General features: G+C 35.1%; 1 protein-coding gene across 2 annotated transcripts in view; it reads right to left on the bottom strand.

Moving 5' to 3' along the window:
- Window positions 1-484: 484 nt before the first annotated feature.
- The window catches only part of BUB1B (BUB1 mitotic checkpoint serine/threonine kinase B), a 65,055-nt gene continuing 47,368 nt past the window's right edge, over window positions 485-18,171 (bottom strand). For both annotated transcript variants that reach the window (XM_058293907.1, XM_058293908.1), the window contains 14 exons: window positions 17,006-17,118; window positions 16,383-16,492; window positions 15,711-15,760; window positions 14,445-14,505; window positions 14,219-14,324; window positions 11,450-11,724; window positions 9,794-9,930; window positions 9,351-9,491; window positions 8,943-9,043; window positions 6,959-7,108; window positions 6,008-6,150; window positions 3,066-3,237; window positions 2,182-2,288; window positions 485-1,036 (listed from right to left, as the gene is read on the bottom strand). In XM_058293907.1, coding sequence (XP_058149890.1) covers window positions 820-1,036; window positions 2,182-2,288; window positions 3,066-3,237; window positions 6,008-6,150; window positions 6,959-7,108; window positions 8,943-9,043; window positions 9,351-9,491; window positions 9,794-9,930; window positions 11,450-11,724; window positions 14,219-14,324; window positions 14,445-14,505; window positions 15,711-15,760; window positions 16,383-16,492; window positions 17,006-17,118 — 1,883 coding nt within the window. In that variant the 3' untranslated portion in view covers window positions 485-819. The remainder of the gene's footprint in view (window positions 1,037-2,181; window positions 2,289-3,065; window positions 3,238-6,007; window positions 6,151-6,958; window positions 7,109-8,942; window positions 9,044-9,350; window positions 9,492-9,793; window positions 9,931-11,449; window positions 11,725-14,218; window positions 14,325-14,444; window positions 14,506-15,710; window positions 15,761-16,382; window positions 16,493-17,005; window positions 17,119-18,171) is intronic.

Below are 18,171 nucleotides of genomic sequence, written 5' to 3'. Positions count from 1 at the left end.
CTCTCTTTATTCTGACCTCCTGTTTTCTCCAAATCTTCAAAAGAACAAAACCTCCTCTATTCCCTTCATTGATTCTTGCCAACTCCATGTCATTCTGCTTGTAATAAAGTTAAGATTATTCTGTCTGAAAGGTTGCTAAGCCTGGTTTGAAACCTATTTCCATTTCTAACAACCATATTCCTAATCAAGAGACCCAGTTGCAGTAGATCCAATAGATTATATAGATAGACCAAGGGGCTTGGTGGATTAAAGGTGAAAACATTAAAATATTGACAATTTTGACACTTGAAATTTAAGAAAATTTGACCTTGTGTAAATAATTTTACCTATTTTTCAATCACATATTGGAAGGCCATAAACACCTAAGGAAATGCGTAGCATTCTTGTCATAATCCTATCTAAGTCTAGGATATATAATTTTCCTGCCTGCACAATTAAGCCATTTATTATCTTAGTTTCCAAAAGGTAGATGAAATGTCAGAAACAAATTTAACAAACATTATTTTATTATTTACAAAATACATGGTGATCATGAGGGTACATACACGTTACAAATTATAAAATGGAAAAGTAGAGACAAACTTGCTAAATGGAAAGGTAGCTATCCTTATGGAACTATTTAGAATAAAACAGTTCTTTATTAAAGTTAGACAAAGCCAAGACTAGTGACATTGTTGTGTAAAAAAATACTAGTTACCTAGAAATATACCTCTACCAAAATGTAGGAAAGTGTTGGCAGTATATCCAAATGTGTCCTAAATTAAATTATAGCAATATATAGTGTCTAAAATACAACCATTTGTTTTAGGCAAGAATCTGTCAGAGACTTGACTGCCTATCTTGATGAAAGAGTAAAGCCCCAGGACTGATTAACATTCCCACCTTCCATAAGGCTTTGTTCAGGTGACTCTGGAATGTGGTGTCAAACACCCCATTCATTTCTGCTGCAAGTTCCCTCAGAACAGACACTGTGTCCTCATCACTGGCATTCAGAATCCGCACAAAGAACTTATTCCACAATTCACCAGCTTTTAGCCTAAAAACATATAAAATCATTTCCATCAAGCACAAGCACATGAAAGTTAGGACTCTTTTTTTGGTAAACTCAGTAGTATGTTTATGCACTGAGATGATTTGGAAGAAAAGTGATTTTTTTCTCCTCTAACTTTTCTATAGCCTAGGTCATTAAAAAGACTATAGTTTTTTCCCCAAGTCCCTACCAGTGGTTTATTATTTACAACCCTCTGAGAATTCTAAACCTTACAGAAGTAACTATTGCTTAAATCTATGATGGTTGTAGCTTTTTTAAATCAGAGAAACTTCTATTATTGTATAAGACAGGACTGTTAGGAAATTCCAATAGACTCCACCTGTTTCTGCTTATGTTAATTGGACCTGCCTGAGACCAGAGCCAGCTGGAAATGCCTGGATCTAGCCTATATGTTTTACATTACAGCTCAAGCCTTAAAGTACATGTAAGAGATAATAAGATTGGCTAAATTCTGAATTAAACAAAGAGAAATAAACAATTCATATGTTGAGAGAAGGGAATGGAGAAAGGGCATCAAATCTTCAATAATTTTTTTTTGACCTAAGGATGTACCAATAAGTGAAAGATTGGCAAGTGTGTGCTGGGAAGTTATTAGCTATGATAAGCTGAAGTGGAACATAGGATATGTAATAAGTTTTATGAGTGGGTTTGAGGGAGTACTAGGTTTTGAGATCAAGCAGCTCTCATTAAGAAATCATTTACTTTCTTCACTAAAGAGATTCAGGTCCGTGATTCAGTTCTACTCACTCGCTAAATAAATAATAGCCTAAAATTAGTATATAATTTAGAAATTTAACTCTCTTCAAGAGATATTTATTAATGTTTGACTACAATACTTACTAGAAGTGAGTTTAAGATTAATACCAATTGATTAGAAAATTATTCTTATGAAATGTTTCTATTAATACTTCTAAACTGAGAGACTTCGATATTAAAGTCACAGTCTACATGATACACTAGGTCAAGAATAATGTCCTGAAATCTGAATAGGTTGAATCTTAGAGATCCCTTTATCTTGAATTAGGTGTCCTGCAGATACACTAATGAAAATTAAGGCTACCAAAGGAGAAGCACCCAATAGAAAGAGAATTATTTGGATAAGCAAAGACCCTGAAATCACCAATACTTACTCAGAGATATTCTGGCTAAGTTTCCAGAGGGAACCATCCCAGACGACCTGTAGGTGTTCCTTGAACAATAGTAAATGTACTAAATCTGCTATACCAAACAGGTCTACCTGAAATCACAAAAAGCACCATCAACTAAAATAATCCTCTGCTATTCTCATGGTAGCCTATTCATGTGGGAAATTGAAAAGCATAGTGCTTAACCAAGTTGACTTTATGACATAAATTTTCATTTATAACACTGTTCCTTACCCTTTCAGTAAAGGGAGATGCTCCCCAAAGAAGTGATCAATAGAGCCAACTCGAATTATCCTTGGAACAAAAGATGACAAAAATATCTGGACTATCAAATCCATATTTGTAAACCTACTGAATTTGCATGTACTCTAGCTATGTTCTAAAAGTGGTTCACGTGATTAGCCCAGGTTCATGCTACATAGTCAATCAGCAAATCCCATTTGTCCAGAGCTGAGTCAGAAGGGATTTTTTTCACCTAAAGGCCACTGTATAAAAACTTTATATTTGCCCTAATTTTCTTCCCATATATTTAATTTAATCCTCATAAAAATTCTGATGTACAGAGAAGAGGTTGTTATCCTTATTTTACAGAGACGATCACTATAAAAGACCACAAGGATGATAAGTGCATAGAAATGCCCCAGGCACTTAGGTTACTGAGTTAGTCATATGTCTGAATGTGTATGTGTATATTCTTCAGTGCTGTGACAGAAAAATGGTACAATTTGCTTGACTTGGTGATATTTGAAAAGTAGGTCATCTATTCCAGGATAGACAATACCAGTAAACACTAGCTTTCATAGATTATCTAGATAAGAAAGACCTTAAGAAACCCTCTCCATATTTGCCCAAGCTTGTTTTACACTTACCTGGTAGGGAGAAGAACATTTAGCCAGGATCTTTTGTCCTTCCAGGATCTGTACAGTCCGAAAGCCGCTGAGGGTAAAAGCGTCTAGCTGTACCCTCAGGTCGACACTGCAGGAGAAGTCCACTATCTTCAAAGCCTGATTGTTCTTATTACAATCATAGGGATCGTGGATTCTGAACCCAGATTTAAGAGAAAGAGATAATAAAAATAGGCCATGAAAGAAGCTGCATAGCTGTTTTTTTTTTAAGGTACTGCAGGTGTGTCTTAGCTATGACAACAGCTCCCTCCAGTGGATAATTATGAAAAATGCACCTGTAAGAGCAGTGGCAGTGTCCGCCCATGGGGAAATGTCAAGTTAGTTCAGCGGTACAAAGTATAACTAAACCACAGTGCATGGCTACCATAGAACATTTATTAAGTTTCCACTATATGCAAAATGAGTACTGGAATGGAAGTAGAGTGCAGGTCTCAGCCTTTTACTGAATACACTAACACGTACAATGGCAATAATTTATACATTAACAGAAATATGGTAGAGGAAATTAAGCTTTTATACATGTCATAGACTTCCTTGTTTACTCTTATAGATTAGGCTCTCCAAATATCGTTCAGATTTTTCCTTCCCAGAGTTTAACTGAAAATAATACATGAGTTTCTTTGGTAAAGTGCCACCTGTATAATACATTTTCCTGTTTATATTATAACACATATTCTATTTTACTCAAGTTATCTATGGTCCCAACCCTTACTTAAAAAAAAAGGCTTTAGGCTTTAGAACATGAACTCTGTACCCATTAATTACATTTTCTTGCGTTTATCTATTCTATCCAATAAAGCTATTCATTGAAGATACACAGGAACTATATCTTAGAGAAAAGAGTGGATCATTTTCATGTACTCCTTGTTCTACTTGCCTCAATTACTTCCCTCAAACTACTGATTTCCATTGGTTGCAGATCATACATTCTTGAATATAGCTTTGACTAATTCAAACACATATTGTACCATGGCATAAAATAATCTAATTTACTTTAAAATTTACAATTGCTGTTTTTTCCTTGACATGGGATCCAACTTTGTTCCTGGCCTTCATAACATTATAATTCCCCAAAACTTGGGCAAGGCAGAAAGGATTAATAAAAAGAAGGAAGAAAGTCTCCTACCCCTATATTTCGCCACTAACTGACAGTTACCATGGGTAAAGCATTCAACGTCTTTGAATCACAATTTCCTCACAAGAGAGACTGGAATTAAGTGATTTCTTAAGGTTCTCTCTGGTTTGTGAATTGATATGAAATTTCTTATCAAACTATGTGTTTTCAGGGAAGTGGATGTGCCTCAAGCAACTGAGCTCCCACCTACCACAGGGGAGGTCCTGGGTTTGGTTCCCAGTGCCTCCAAAAGAGAAGATGAGCAAGACACAGAGAGCACACAGTGAATGGACACAGAGAGCAGACAGTGAGCACAAACAAAGGAGGAGGGGTAGTGGAGATAAGTAAATAAAATAAATCTTAAAAAAACCAAACACACACACAAAAACAACTATGTGTTTCCCTGGGATCCCCTGGTGGCTGAGAGAAGGAAATCTGAACACACAGAGCTCAAATGTTCAATTCTAAAAAAGCTGAGAAAAATCCCTTTGCTTCTATTTCCTACAGCCCTGAGAACTCCAGCACTATCCTGAACGTTCAACGTTATAGAATACAGTGAAAACAAGCAAAGTGACCAACCAACCCAAAAAAGTATACCAGGAGATTCCATCTGGACTGCTACTACCCATATCTGGAAACACTTAGGGCTTTTTATGGTCACCATGACTGGGGGAATGTTACTTGTATTTAATTGGGTATGTGTGTGTGGAGGGGGATCTAAAATATCCTAAAACATCCTGCAATCATTGTACGGACAGATCCTTACAAAACAGTTGTCTCATCCAAAATATATTGGCTGAGAAGTGATTTCTTAAGGTTCTTTCTGACTTATGAATCATGAAGTTTCCTATCAAATTTGATAATGCTCCTTTAACACTATATGCTTTCCCAGGATGAGAACTGCTGCTACATTATGTCTGGTGACGCCTTTAGAACTACTTAACCAGGAAAGGGTGAGATGTTTCTTACTATTTTGTTTATAAATCCAGAAATACATTGAGGGTTCTCTTAAATTTCATTATTTAGAGTCTAATTCAGTCTCTTATAGATTAAGTAGTTAGGAGAAGAAAGAATGAGTCTAGTTATTAGTGTATCCCAGCAACATTAGGGAGACTAACTTCTTATCCAAGTTACAGGCTTAGTGCAGACAAACATCTTTAAACCCAGCAGGTTTACTCACATACCATGAGACTGGTGATCAAAAAAAGGGTATGCTGGCCCTTTAAGTCCTTTTCATAAAACAAAAAATTTTGGACAATCTTCTCCTTGTTTATGTCTCAATGTATTTTTATAATTGTAGTTCTTACTTGACTTCATTTCTTATTTCCTCTGTGCTCACCCTTTGAACCTGAAGGCCAAACTGTTTTATTTGAGCCCTAGGCATAGTTTGCATTTGTACTCTGGCTTTACCCATTCTCTTGGCAATTCTTCAACTTGGCCTAACTTAAGCTTTGGTTTATGAAACTGAGCAGTTCCTTAATTTTGCTAGTATCCTTGCTGGATCTGTAGTGTTCCTACTCAAAGAACTAGAAAACCTATTTCATATTTCACAAAATATTCATGTTGTATTTCTCTTCTTTACAAGAATCATAATACTCTGAGTGTATTTTCTCATTGGGTAGTTTTTCTTTGAATTCTTTAAAAGTTTTTACAATGATTATTTACTTTTAGATAGCAAAATTTTCTTAATATAATGTTTTTATCACTATATTTATCAAAAGGCATAAGAAAATGGCAACTATCCATGCTTTTGAAGAAAGGTGAGAGGACTGAGAGAAAGAAAAGGACCAACCTGTTCCTAAGAATCAAACTCCTTGGACTCAAGTCACCATGGACTATTTCCGCTTTGTGTAGTTTCTCCACTATTGTCAAAAGGTTATAAATAATCAATACTATTACTTCATGGGTAATAAATTCACTGTGTTGAAGAAGATCCTGGCAATAGAAAGATAGAAACACAATGACTAGTTCTTAAAGTTCGGTGGAAGGCACACTATGTGTTTTATTATTATTTTAAAAACTGTCCAGATAAACTATATATACTCTTTAGTACATTTCACATGAAAATGTAATAAAAAATTACAAAAATGTTTCTACCTATTCTCTATTGTATTTATATTTAACACTTAATAACTACTAATTTGTGCTCTTCTTTGTTGTTCTCTACTAAAATGTAAGGTCCTTGTAGGCTGGGTCTATGTCCCAATTTTAACAACACTGTAATCTTTCCATAAAGTTTGTAAGGATTTAATGAGGATTTAATGGATGAATAGCATCAAGGATAAGACTGGCCCACAATAGGTGCTCTATAGAAGGGAGTAGAAGGTAGTTTTAAAACATCCTCATTCCAACAACTTTAGAGAATTCATATCACCATCAACATACCAAATAATAAAATGAAATACTGTGCCTGGTTTTAAAAATATCCAGTGGGGGTAGTACAAATAAAACAAGAGTGGCCATGAGCTGATGATCATCACATTTAGATGACTAGTTTCTGGGAGTTCATTGAACAATCTGTCTACTTTTGTATATGTTTGAAGATTGACATAATAAAAAGTTAAAAAAACAAAAACAAAAAACAAACCCTTGGGAAAAAACTGCTGTAGGCTTTTAATTTACAATTTAATTGATTATTTCTAGAAGATGGATGGGAACTTTGTACTAAATTCCTTTGCTAAATGGAGAATAAATCTCTCTGCTGAAGGACTTTAAATGATATGTTTTTAGTATCACGGCAAACCTGAAGGGTGAAGCAGTTTATATACTGGTGCCAAACAATACAGCCATCTTGGTATTGGTAACAGTTGCACAAATGATCATACTCCTCATTTAAACGTTCCTTTAACTTGAGGTTGATATAAAAATCCCACGGGACAGGTACAGAAGATACCTGTAAGACATTATATTTTAAAAATAAGAGCAATTAGGATCTATGGTTGGCAGATTGCAAAACACACTTCCTCCAGCCCTCCTAAATACCACAATACAACTAATAAAATGTTTTAAAAGGCATAAATCTACAGTAAAGAGGATACCATAGCAACAAAATTCTGGAAGCTGGAAACAGAATAACAAGAATTAATAATTCACTTAGACCCAAGGAAAGTTAATTCTAGCAATGGAGAAAGCTGAGGAGCAATGAAATTTATATTGCAAGATCATCTCCCTATAGCAAAGCAATATCCAATTATTTCTGGAAGTAAGAGTGAGGGTGGTGGAATTAATAGGAACCGTGAACACTCTTTAAGAAGTTATACCCCAGATTCTCTTTCCTATTTCATGTAGCCCAGACCAGCAACTGCCATGTTCTCTCCTATAGAGTAGAAACAGAAAGGCTTTGGGCAAAAGGACTTTAGGCATGTTTGAGGGTGGGAATACCATATGGAAAAGAGGAGAAAGTTTATAAATCAAATGCTAGGATATATCCTACCTCCACCTCCCCAGACTAATTTTCATACTCAGCTTTCAGAAAGTTAGCAGCCAGACTTATATACTCCAGGCAAGAAATCAGACTTCTCTTGAGGGTTCTAAGCAGCTCAAGAGAGAAGACCAAAAGATTGGGGGGTTCTCCAACAAAATGGCCAACCTAGATCGTCCTACAATGAGGTTTACAGCTGTCAAGGCCCAGTCACATGTACAGAGCCTTTATCTTTTCGTGTCCCAAACAAATATTAGTGGACAAAAACTTAGAGAAAGTTAGGACAGAGATCAAAACAGACAAAAGAAACTAGGACAAAACAGATGACATAAAGAGAAAAATATTTTACAGCACCATTAATATCCTAGAGAGACAAAGTAAAAGAACAGAGAGATGGAAAATGAGATGAATTTTAGAGGACCTGTTCAGGAGAGTCTCTATCCTAATAAAAGGAATTCTAGAACAAGAGAAGAGAAAAAACTGGGACAGAAAATAATTTTTTCCTTAAAGAAAATTTCTCAGAACTGAAGGAATTTTTAGATTGACATGACCATTGATCGAGTGCCTATCATATGGGTGATGACAGACACACCAAGGTATATGACTGAAATTTCAGAAAACTGGGGACAAATATAACATTCTACAAGGATCCAGAGAAAAGGGGAAAAAGTTTCACACTAAGGTTCAAGAACAAGAGTGACAAAAGATTTTAAAAGCAACACTAGAAGCTAAAAGACAATAGTTCATTTCCAAATTTCGAAGGGGGGGAAAAAAGAAAAGCAAACCTAGAATTCTATATCCAGCCAGACTCTCAAGTAAATATGAAGAATAAAAAATTTTCTGACATGCAAGTTCTCAAAAATTTTACATTACATGTATCCTTTCTCAGGATTCTACTAAAGGAAATGTATTCCCTAAACTATGAGGAATTAAATCAAGAAGGAAGAAAATTTGGGATCCAGGAAACTGGGTATTTAATGTAAGAAAGAAATGAAAGGAATCCCTAGGATGATGGTGAGTAGAAATTTAAGGTAACACTCTTTATGTCAAGTCTAGAGTATAACTTGCCCAGATTGGAGCAGGCCAGAAAATTTCAGTAGAGATTTCCTCAAATACATAAAATTGATATTAATGTATTTGAACATATGGAAAGATTTACATGTCTCTCATTTTTGATATGTGATGGCTGACTTTCTTATAATGAAACTTATAGACTATCAGAAGCATGTGATAGTTCCCAGAGGCCAGAGTAACTGCTTAAACCGACATTATTTACAAGGTAATTGCAATTATAAACTGGTCCTACCTTTATTATGGTTAACTCTGCAGAATTTCTTGGCGCCACTCGGAATAACTTGTAATCTTCACATATTAGATATTCTTGTTTAATGCAATAATCCTCGTTATCTGTTAAAAGGTTTGATTCCATTTAAAAATCACTGTGAACATTTACACACCTCTAGCCTTTATCTCCTGGTTTAAGGGCTAATATCCCTGTTAGATTCAGTTAGTGGCATCTAGAATGCTTTTCAAAATCATCTGTTAAAAATTGAAAGAGGGGAATACATAATTCCCATCGTTACTGGGACATGAACTTACTATGTCAAGTTCGATTATGCTGTTTATGTGTATGGAATACTTACAGTGCTCAAGCATATAAACATTTATTTGTACACTGTCATATACAAAAGGACATACATTGAATGATACTTACCTAGTTCAACTTCCTTCCCTATTTCCAACTTAGGCATTGGCCTATCTTCGACAAAAAATTCTGTAGAGGCACTTAATTCTGGTAGGGATTTTAGAAGCTGTCTGCGATGCTGGGAACACCAGGGTGACTGCATAGGGCTTTCTGGGGGGAGGGAAAAGGTTGGAAAAAGAAAATGACCCAGAAACCTAATGCTTAAAATGGATATTATAATAGAGGAGGTAAGGAAAACATGATTACACAATCAACACTGCTAGTCTATATTTATTTGTTACAGGTTTTTATGATACTGAGTTCAGTAATTCTAATTTGTTCTAGAAAGTTCACAATTTATGGCAACTTTTCTAGTGAAGAAAAACATACAGCTCAGTTTGCTGAGATAAATAAATGTTCACCAGGCATGGATGCAGATGTTGCTTGTAAGTTATATGTATGACTAATCCTACCTGCAGTCTCATTAGTAAGCTCCAGTTTCTCAGGAATTTGAAGGCATTTGATGGAAGAAGTGCTTGTAACTGAGGCAGAAGACGACCCAGAGAACCCAGAGGAGTGTGTGGCTTCATGACTATCTTCAATAATTGGGCTGAAAGAACCACAAACGAGTCAGTCTCACAGGGATAACATATACCAACTTATCTTTGTTATAATTTTATTTGCTATTCAACAGTCTCATTTTGAAAAATTTATTTTATAAATAGTCTCATTTTGAAAATCCATTATTTTCTTGAATCAGCAATAGGCTCATAAACAGAATCTAGGTAACTTCATTTATCTTGGTTAACAAACATTGCACAGCTTTAGATTTCTGGATTTACACTTTAATTACCTAATCTATCATAAATGTCTATACTATATCTATTCTACACTACTGAGAAACATTGACTAAGACACTACCTTTCTTCCTTTTTATCCCTTTCCTGGACTTTAAACTCTGATAAGAAAAGGCTGAGAGGAAAAGAAAAATTTAAATCACTCAAGGTGGATACATGATAACAAATGATAAAAAGTAGGTTAGGGAAAAAGTTAAAAAATGTAGTTTTAAAATGACAAATTAGGGGAGTAGATAGATGTAGTTCAAGTGGTTGACGGCCTGCTTCCCATGTATGAGGTCCCATGTTTGATCCCCAGTGTCTCCTAAAAACAAAACAAACAAACAAACAAACAAAAATTCTCATTGGGAGCAGATGTGGCTCAGTGGTCAAGTGCCTGCTTCCCACGTAGAGAACCTGGGTTCATACTCCAGTACCTCCTGAAAAAAAAAAAAAACTAAACTAAAAAATCACAAATTTGCATATTAAAGAATGTCTCTAAAACCAAAGAAATGGAAATGTGTTTAAATTAGCTGAGTTTTAAATATGTATTGATCACAAGGCTCAGTCCCTAGCTCTCTATGCCATTCCTTCATACTTATTCCCTAATGCATTTTCATTTCTGTCACCTTTCATTTCCAACTCTCTATCAAAAGATACTTTGCCTTTAATATATTTCTAGCTGTCTATTGGAAATCAATATCAAGCTATTTTACCATTATTTAAAACTCAATAGTAAAGAAAAAAAATGAATGTATTATTTTTCCCAATCATCTACACTTTGCAGAGTTTCCTCTAAGGTACCATAATCCTCCCGTACTTTAGTCTTGTAACTATCAAATGTAATTTTTCCAGCCCTCACATTGAAATTAATCACTAAATCCCACTGACACTATCTGGGGGAAAAACTCTTTTGGCCTTCTACAACTTCTCTAGCATAGGCCCTAATCGTAACAACCTTGTAAGTTATCAAAATTATGTCCTTCTTCACATTAACCAATTTTGGACAAAGCCAAAATGAAAACTGTCTAAGAAAGGCGAAGAATTCTACAGCCTATAAAATAAAACAGGAATTAATTAGAAATTCTTTATTTACTACCTGCTCATTCTATCCCAAGTCTTTGCTCAGAATGTCTGCCTCTGCCTATTATGCCTTATTGTCATGTAAAGCACTTAGCACAGACTATGGCAGATAGTAAGAGCTTGATAAGCAATCACAATAAGTGACAAGCACACACAGATTAAGGGAGCAATCAAACAATATGGTTTATATGTTCTGTAATCCCCAATTACCTCAGTTTTTTAATGCTGAGAGTTTGATTGTAGACAATACCACAAGCAGTCTGTTGGTCCTCAGTGGTCTTTACATCTAAATCGTCTTCGTGTAAGAGTCTCTCAGAATCAGGAGGGAGATCCTTCAAGGATATTATCTCATGAAAAGGAGTGGATACAAAACGAGCTGCTCTAGCGAAGTCACAAGTATCTTCTGGGTTGGGACAAATAGTTACATTTCTAAAACCTGTGATAATAGCATCCTCACTCAAGGGCTCAATTCCTATAAATTCGTCCTGAAATAAAGAACATATAAAGAATAGGTAAAATATTTCAATGGGTATATGAATGGCTGTTATTTTTTCACTTGAAGAGACACATTAAATCAGTGATTTCCTATACAGGGTACAGGAGTAGTACATCAGAATCTCTAGGGGAAGATCATTTTAAAAGGTTTATTATAAACATTTGAGACAAATATTTATAGCATGAAAACAGCAAACTATATTTTACAAAAACAAACAAACAAAAACACTGTGAAGAATGTCTTGTGTGGGATTCTTCACACAAGAGAAAACACTGTATAGTGTTTTTCCCTAACCAATTTCACCGAAGAACTAGAGTTACCAATATTATTTTTCTTTTGGCTTTGGCCTAGAAAATGTTCTGATAATCTACTCTCCTCCTAGTTTTTAAGTCTTCTTACCTTATGCCACATAATTTTTATTTTATTTTTTAAAAAGTAATTCATAATCACTGTAGAAAATATGGAAATTAAGGGGAAAAAATCACCTGAAATACTATTACCTAATCAAACACTTCAACTATGCATTTAAAATACAACTTTGTCTTTAAAGGTAGTATATAGGGGAGAAGGTGTAGCTCAGTTGATTGAGTGCCTGCTTCCCATGTATGAGGTCCCGGGTTCAATCCCTGGTACCTCCTAAAAATAAACAAATAAAAGTAATATTATGCATATGGTTTAAAAAGTTAACTAGTTTACCTCTTCCCATATTTATGTCCCTTATCAACCTGAAGTAGTCAGTGTGGACATTGTCCCAAATTCCTCAAGATTAAGGAATGAATAAAAATAAGGGAGACCAATGCAGATCTATTGTTATTGTAGTTATTATCTTGTGTTAATGGAGTGTTTTGTAACATTGATATAAAAAAAAGTCAACTAGTTTAAAAGAATATACAGTGAAAAGGTCTCCCTCCCACCTTCTTATTGCTGAGAGGCAACCACTGTCACCATATACATCTGGTAGGATATATGCACAAGCATATTCTCTGCATTTAAAAGAGGAGTTTCTAAAACAAGTGAAATTATAGTACGTATGCTATTAGGCATATATTCCAGCAACCCAGAAGAGTCTATGGAGTCTTATAATTAAAGGTGCTCCAGTCCCATTCTAGCTATAGTGAAGTGGAATTTCCAAGGATGAAGCTCAAGCATATATTTTATTTTAAATACTTCCTCAGGGAATTCTGATATAGTCTACTGACAGCAATGATGTAGAAGAATAATTACATACTGTGCTGTGGAAAATACCACCAGGGAGCATAGACAGTTTGTGTTTGTAGGTGGTGGTTCTAGGTTCAGTTGGTCTGGGATAGGTGAAATTATTAAAAGAGTCAGCTAATTTAATCTAACTTTCTCTTATTCTCTGGTAATCCCTAATCAACCTTCTGTCTCTACAGGTTTGCCTGTTCTGGACATTGCATATAAATGGATGCATATAATATATGTGGTCTTTTGTGTCTGGCTTCTTTCATTCTGCATGATGTTTTTAAGGTTCTCTCTCTCTCTCTCTCTCCGCGCCCCCCCCCCCCAGTTGTCTGCTCTCTGTGTCCATTCGCTGTGTGCTCTTCCGTGTCTGCTTCTATCCTTATCAGTGGCACCAGGAATCTGTGTCTCTTTTTGTTGCGTCATCTTGTTATGTCAGCTCTCCATGAGTGCAGCGCCATTCTCGGGCAGGCTGCACTTTCTTTCATGCTGGGCGGCTCTCCTTACAGGGTGCACTCTTTTGCGTGTGGGGCTCCCCCATGCGGGGACACCCTTGCATGGCACGGCACTCCTTGTGCACATCAGCACTGTGCATGGGTCAGCTCCGCATGGGTCAAGGAGGCCCAGGGATTGTACCGTGGACCTCTCATGTGGTAGGTGGACTCCCTATCCAAGTCCGCTTCCCGAGGTTCACTCTTAAAAACATGTTGTAGCATGTATCAGCACTCTGCTCCTTTCTATTGCCAAATATTATTTCAGTGTATGGATATACCACATTTTGTTTATTTATTCATCAGTTTGATGGACATTTGGGTTGTTTCTACTTTTTAGCTATTTTGAATAACACTGCTTTGAATATTTGTGTACAAGTTTTTTTTGGTGTTATCTGTGAACATGTCTTCAATTCCCTTGAATATATACCTAAGAGGAGAATTGCTGGATCATATGGTAATTCTACGTTTAGTATTTTGAGGAACTCCTAAACTGTTTTCCAAAGCAAGTGTACCACTTTACATTCCCACCAGCAATGCATGAAGGTTCTAATTTCTCTACATCCTCACAACATTTGTTATTGACTGTCTTTTATTATATCCATCCCAGTAGGGATGAAGTGACATTGCATGTGGTTCTGATAAGGATTTCTGTAATGACTAATGATGGTGAACATCTTTCATATGCTTCTTTCAAGTCAGTGATTTTAATTCTAATTCTAAACTTTTGTGAGAAATGAATGAAACAATCCACTAGCCAAGGTATCTTAACTTAGGGATACTGGTCCTTACACAAATATCTGGAGGCACATCTTCATTTGAGGCGATGCTTTCTGAAGTTTTGAGAATTGCAAGGGGTTTTCGTTGGGCTAAAACCTGTGGGGGATCTGCAGGAGGACTGGAAAAAGATATGCTCCAATTAGCACTTTTTAATCACTTAAAAAAGAAATCTCCTAATTCATCTTCATTTATAATTTAAAAAAATATTTTAAGCAAAAATAAATAAATAAAATCACACCTGATAGTGTTTTTCTCTGAATGAAGAAACTCATCAAAAATGGAGAAAGGTACACTAGGACCTATAGAAAAGAGAGACTAGATTCATACTTAGAGCAAATGTTCTACTCCTCAAGATAACAAGATAATTTATGTTGCTGATCTTTCTGTTTAAAAGCAGAAAGGCAATCTACTTTTTTAAAAAAATAATGAAATGTTCAAATATATAAAAGTAGAGAGCATTTAATAATTTAATGACGGATCATCTCTCATCTATATCCCCACACCAACCCACCCCTTTCATTACTCCCCAAACCTGCCCAAACCCAGACTATTTTGAAGCAAATCCAAGACATTATATAAAAAATTTCATCTGTAAATTTTTCAATACTTATTTCTGAGAGAGGTTTTTTAAAAAGAAGTATAACCTCAATACCATGATCACATCTATAAAATTAGCAATTTCTTAGTATCAAATATCTAGTGAGAAGTTTCACATTTTACCAATTCTTACAAACATTTTTCTCCCCTTAAGTTTGTTTGAATTGGGGATGCAGAGTAAGATCCATATACATGATTGGCTGAAATGCCTCTTTAAAATCTCTTTTAATCTATAGGGTTCTCTTCCATATTTTTTTTTTATTGTAATTCTTTGCTGAACAAACTGGGTTATTTGCCCCATAATGTTGGATTTTGCCAATTACATCCTCTTGTGGTACTTAAATGTTCCTTCATGCTTTGTATTTTCTATAAATTGGTGATTAAAATTAGAGGGTTAATCAGATTTGGGTTTAATTTTTTTTTTTCAAGACTATTTGTAAGTGGATATTCATGTTTATAGCACTTTTAGCATGTTTCTGAATGGAAAGGAGAATTAAATTGAATATAAAATAGTTTTTGTTCTAAAGCTTTTCTCAAAAAACATTTTCCTTTGGTTGCTGGATACTTATGATATATTTAGCTTAATGTACAGTAGCTAGAGTAGAAGATTATTTGGTAGTTATTATAAATTAAAAATTACATTTAGACTGAATATTTCAAAGCACCAAGAAATCTTATGGAAATACTCTTTCAATTATAGCTATCCTATCTTTGAATCATGTACTTCACTCAATTCCATAATTCAAAGATAAAATAATACCTTAGTCCCTCTTTCTGCTTTCTTTCAGTTTCCTGTACCACAAATAAGAAAAATATTTATCATTTGTTACACAATGCATTTATTACACAGCATGCATTTCCACATTGTCAGCAAATTTTTCATGATTGTCAAATACAACTAACTCACCTGTAGAGTGAGGCTGTTCTTGCCAAATATTTTCTGCAAGTGAAGTTTCCCTGTGAAGAAACTTGTTTTAAAACAAGTGCTCTGTAACCACACAAAGAGCTGTTTAATTTTCAAAAATCCTCAAGAGGCTTTTTCATTAAATTCTAGTACACTCAAAGCAAATTCTTTAAGAAGATGGAAATTTCAGTCATTAAAAATGTAGAAGTATATCTGACAATAGATGTTAAGTAACATTTACAGTATAAGCAGACAGCAAAATGCTAAAATGTCATTTTTATAAAAACAAAAAAAAACGGAACACAAAAGAAGATATACCAAAATGTTAATAGTAGTCATCTCGGTGTAAAGAAATGGGTGATTTTACTACAAAAGAAGATATACCAAAATGTTAATAGTAGTCATCTCGGTGTAAAGAAATGGGTGATTTTACTTTTCAAAAAGTGTTTATATTTTATTTTGAATGTTTCTATAAGAAAGATTTTTTTAAAAGTAGGAAGTCAGTACCCTGTGCTCCCCATCAGCATCAAAGCTTGTGTTGTAAAAAAGACTTACAAAAATGTCTCAAGACTAAAAGTCAAGGAGACATCGACGTCTCTTTGACACTAGAGAGCCAAAGGTTGGTTGTAAATGCTCTCTCTGTAAGCACTATCCCTTCAACCAACATGGTCCTACCTGGTACAAGAGTTCACTGGACAATCACATAGAGTCATTCCTGGCAATTCCTGAGACTTGGATGCAATTCTCAGTTCAGCTGTTTCCTTCATAGGCACTTTCTCTTCTTGCTGTTTAAATTAAACATTATCAATGTGTCCCTTCCATCCAGAAAATGCTACCTAGTCCCAACCTCTAGCTCCAATATTCACTTTATCATACTCTTTCCCCAGATACCCACTACCCATATAGTGTCTATACCACAAAAGTTCTTCTCAAAAACTTATGTTTCTAGTATAAACTGGTACTGTTGTACTCAACTGAGCAGTGCCAAAGATATATTGAATTTCTTTAGTTAACCCCATTGTAATGGAAAGTGACTAGAAAAAAAAAATAAAGTCATAATTAACACAAGAATGGTTTTGAATATAACCAAGAAGTCAATAAAGTGCATGACTCATGTCACATGCCATAAATTACCTTTGAAGTCACCTGTTAAATTACTTTCCTGCTCAACTATGTTGCTACCAATGGGTAAGAAACTCTGAATGAGATTTGGGAGGATTTTTATCGTCTAAATGTTTATATGGTTTATACTTGTTTCAAACTTTGCTGTTTTTGTGAATTAAAAAAAGAAAAATTACCTGATCACCCATTCTTTCTTGCTGAGTAGTTTGGATTTCTTTTAGCTTCTTTTCCATCTCTTCGATCTGTTTCTGCATTTCTTCTCTCTTCTTTGCACTGGTCAGTAGTTCCACTAGAAAGTCAAGTTGGCTGAGGCATTATTCCTTGCAGCAATTATTCAGTCAAATCTGTTTTTGTGGATCATGTTTTCAACATATATATATATGTATAACATATGAAATAAGTAGAAAGAAAGACCACAACTTGAAGTCTAGGTCTCTATTCTAGTCAATAAAAAACAAAATACCTGGGCACAACTCTGACTATTTAGGTTTCATTGGGGAATAATATAAGGCCCTTGTGACACTAACTACCTGGGACACACAAATGCACACACACAAGACAAAAATCAGTGTTAAAGAGAATAAAACAAGTGATGTGAAAATATGACCGGGTAAGGTGATGAGGTCAAGGTCTACCAGGTCTTAAAACTGGGTGGACAGGGAAGACCATTTTGATAAAGTGATGTTAAAGCTCTCACCTGAATGAAAAGGGGGCAATCCTATAAAGATAAGGGGAAAGATTTTAAGCCAAGGGACTTGCTGGCACAAAAACCCTAATGTAGTTCAAGGATGGGAAAGAAGGCCAGCATAGTTGCAGTATAGAAAGAGGAACAATAGTAAAAGATGAAGTTGGAGAGGTAGGCAGGAGTCAGCTCACATGGGGAACTAAAGGTTGGGATAAAGAATTGGTACTGTATTCTAAGACAATGAAATATCATTGTCACATCATAAAAGAGTGACATATCTGACTTACTTTTTTAAAAGATCATTTTGGTTGCTATGAGGAAAATGGATTTCTGGTAACTCAAGAATGAGCACAAAAAGTCTAGTTGGAGGTATCCACCTAAGAAATTGTGTTTTAGATCAAGGTAATAGTGGAAATAGTGATAAATGAAAGATTTCGGATATATTTTGGTGGTAGTGCTAACAGGTTTATTATTCATTAGATGTGGGGGAATGGTAAGGAAAGAGGGATAAAGGACGACTTTTAGATTTTTTTTGGCTTGAACAATTGGGTGCCTGGTTATTCCTTTTATTGACATGGGTAAGCCTGGTGTGTGGTGTGTGGCAACAATCAATAATTCTCTTTTGGAGTATGAAATGTCTATTAGGACAACCAAAGT

The sequence above is a fragment of the Dasypus novemcinctus genome, chromosome 3 (assembly GCF_030445035.2).
Source record: "Dasypus novemcinctus isolate mDasNov1 chromosome 3, mDasNov1.1.hap2, whole genome shotgun sequence".
In the NCBI taxonomy this organism is placed as follows: Eukaryota; Metazoa; Chordata; class Mammalia; order Cingulata; family Dasypodidae; genus Dasypus; species Dasypus novemcinctus.
The sequence above is the reverse complement of the archived record's forward strand: the minus strand, read 5'-3'. Positions and strand labels throughout refer to the sequence as shown.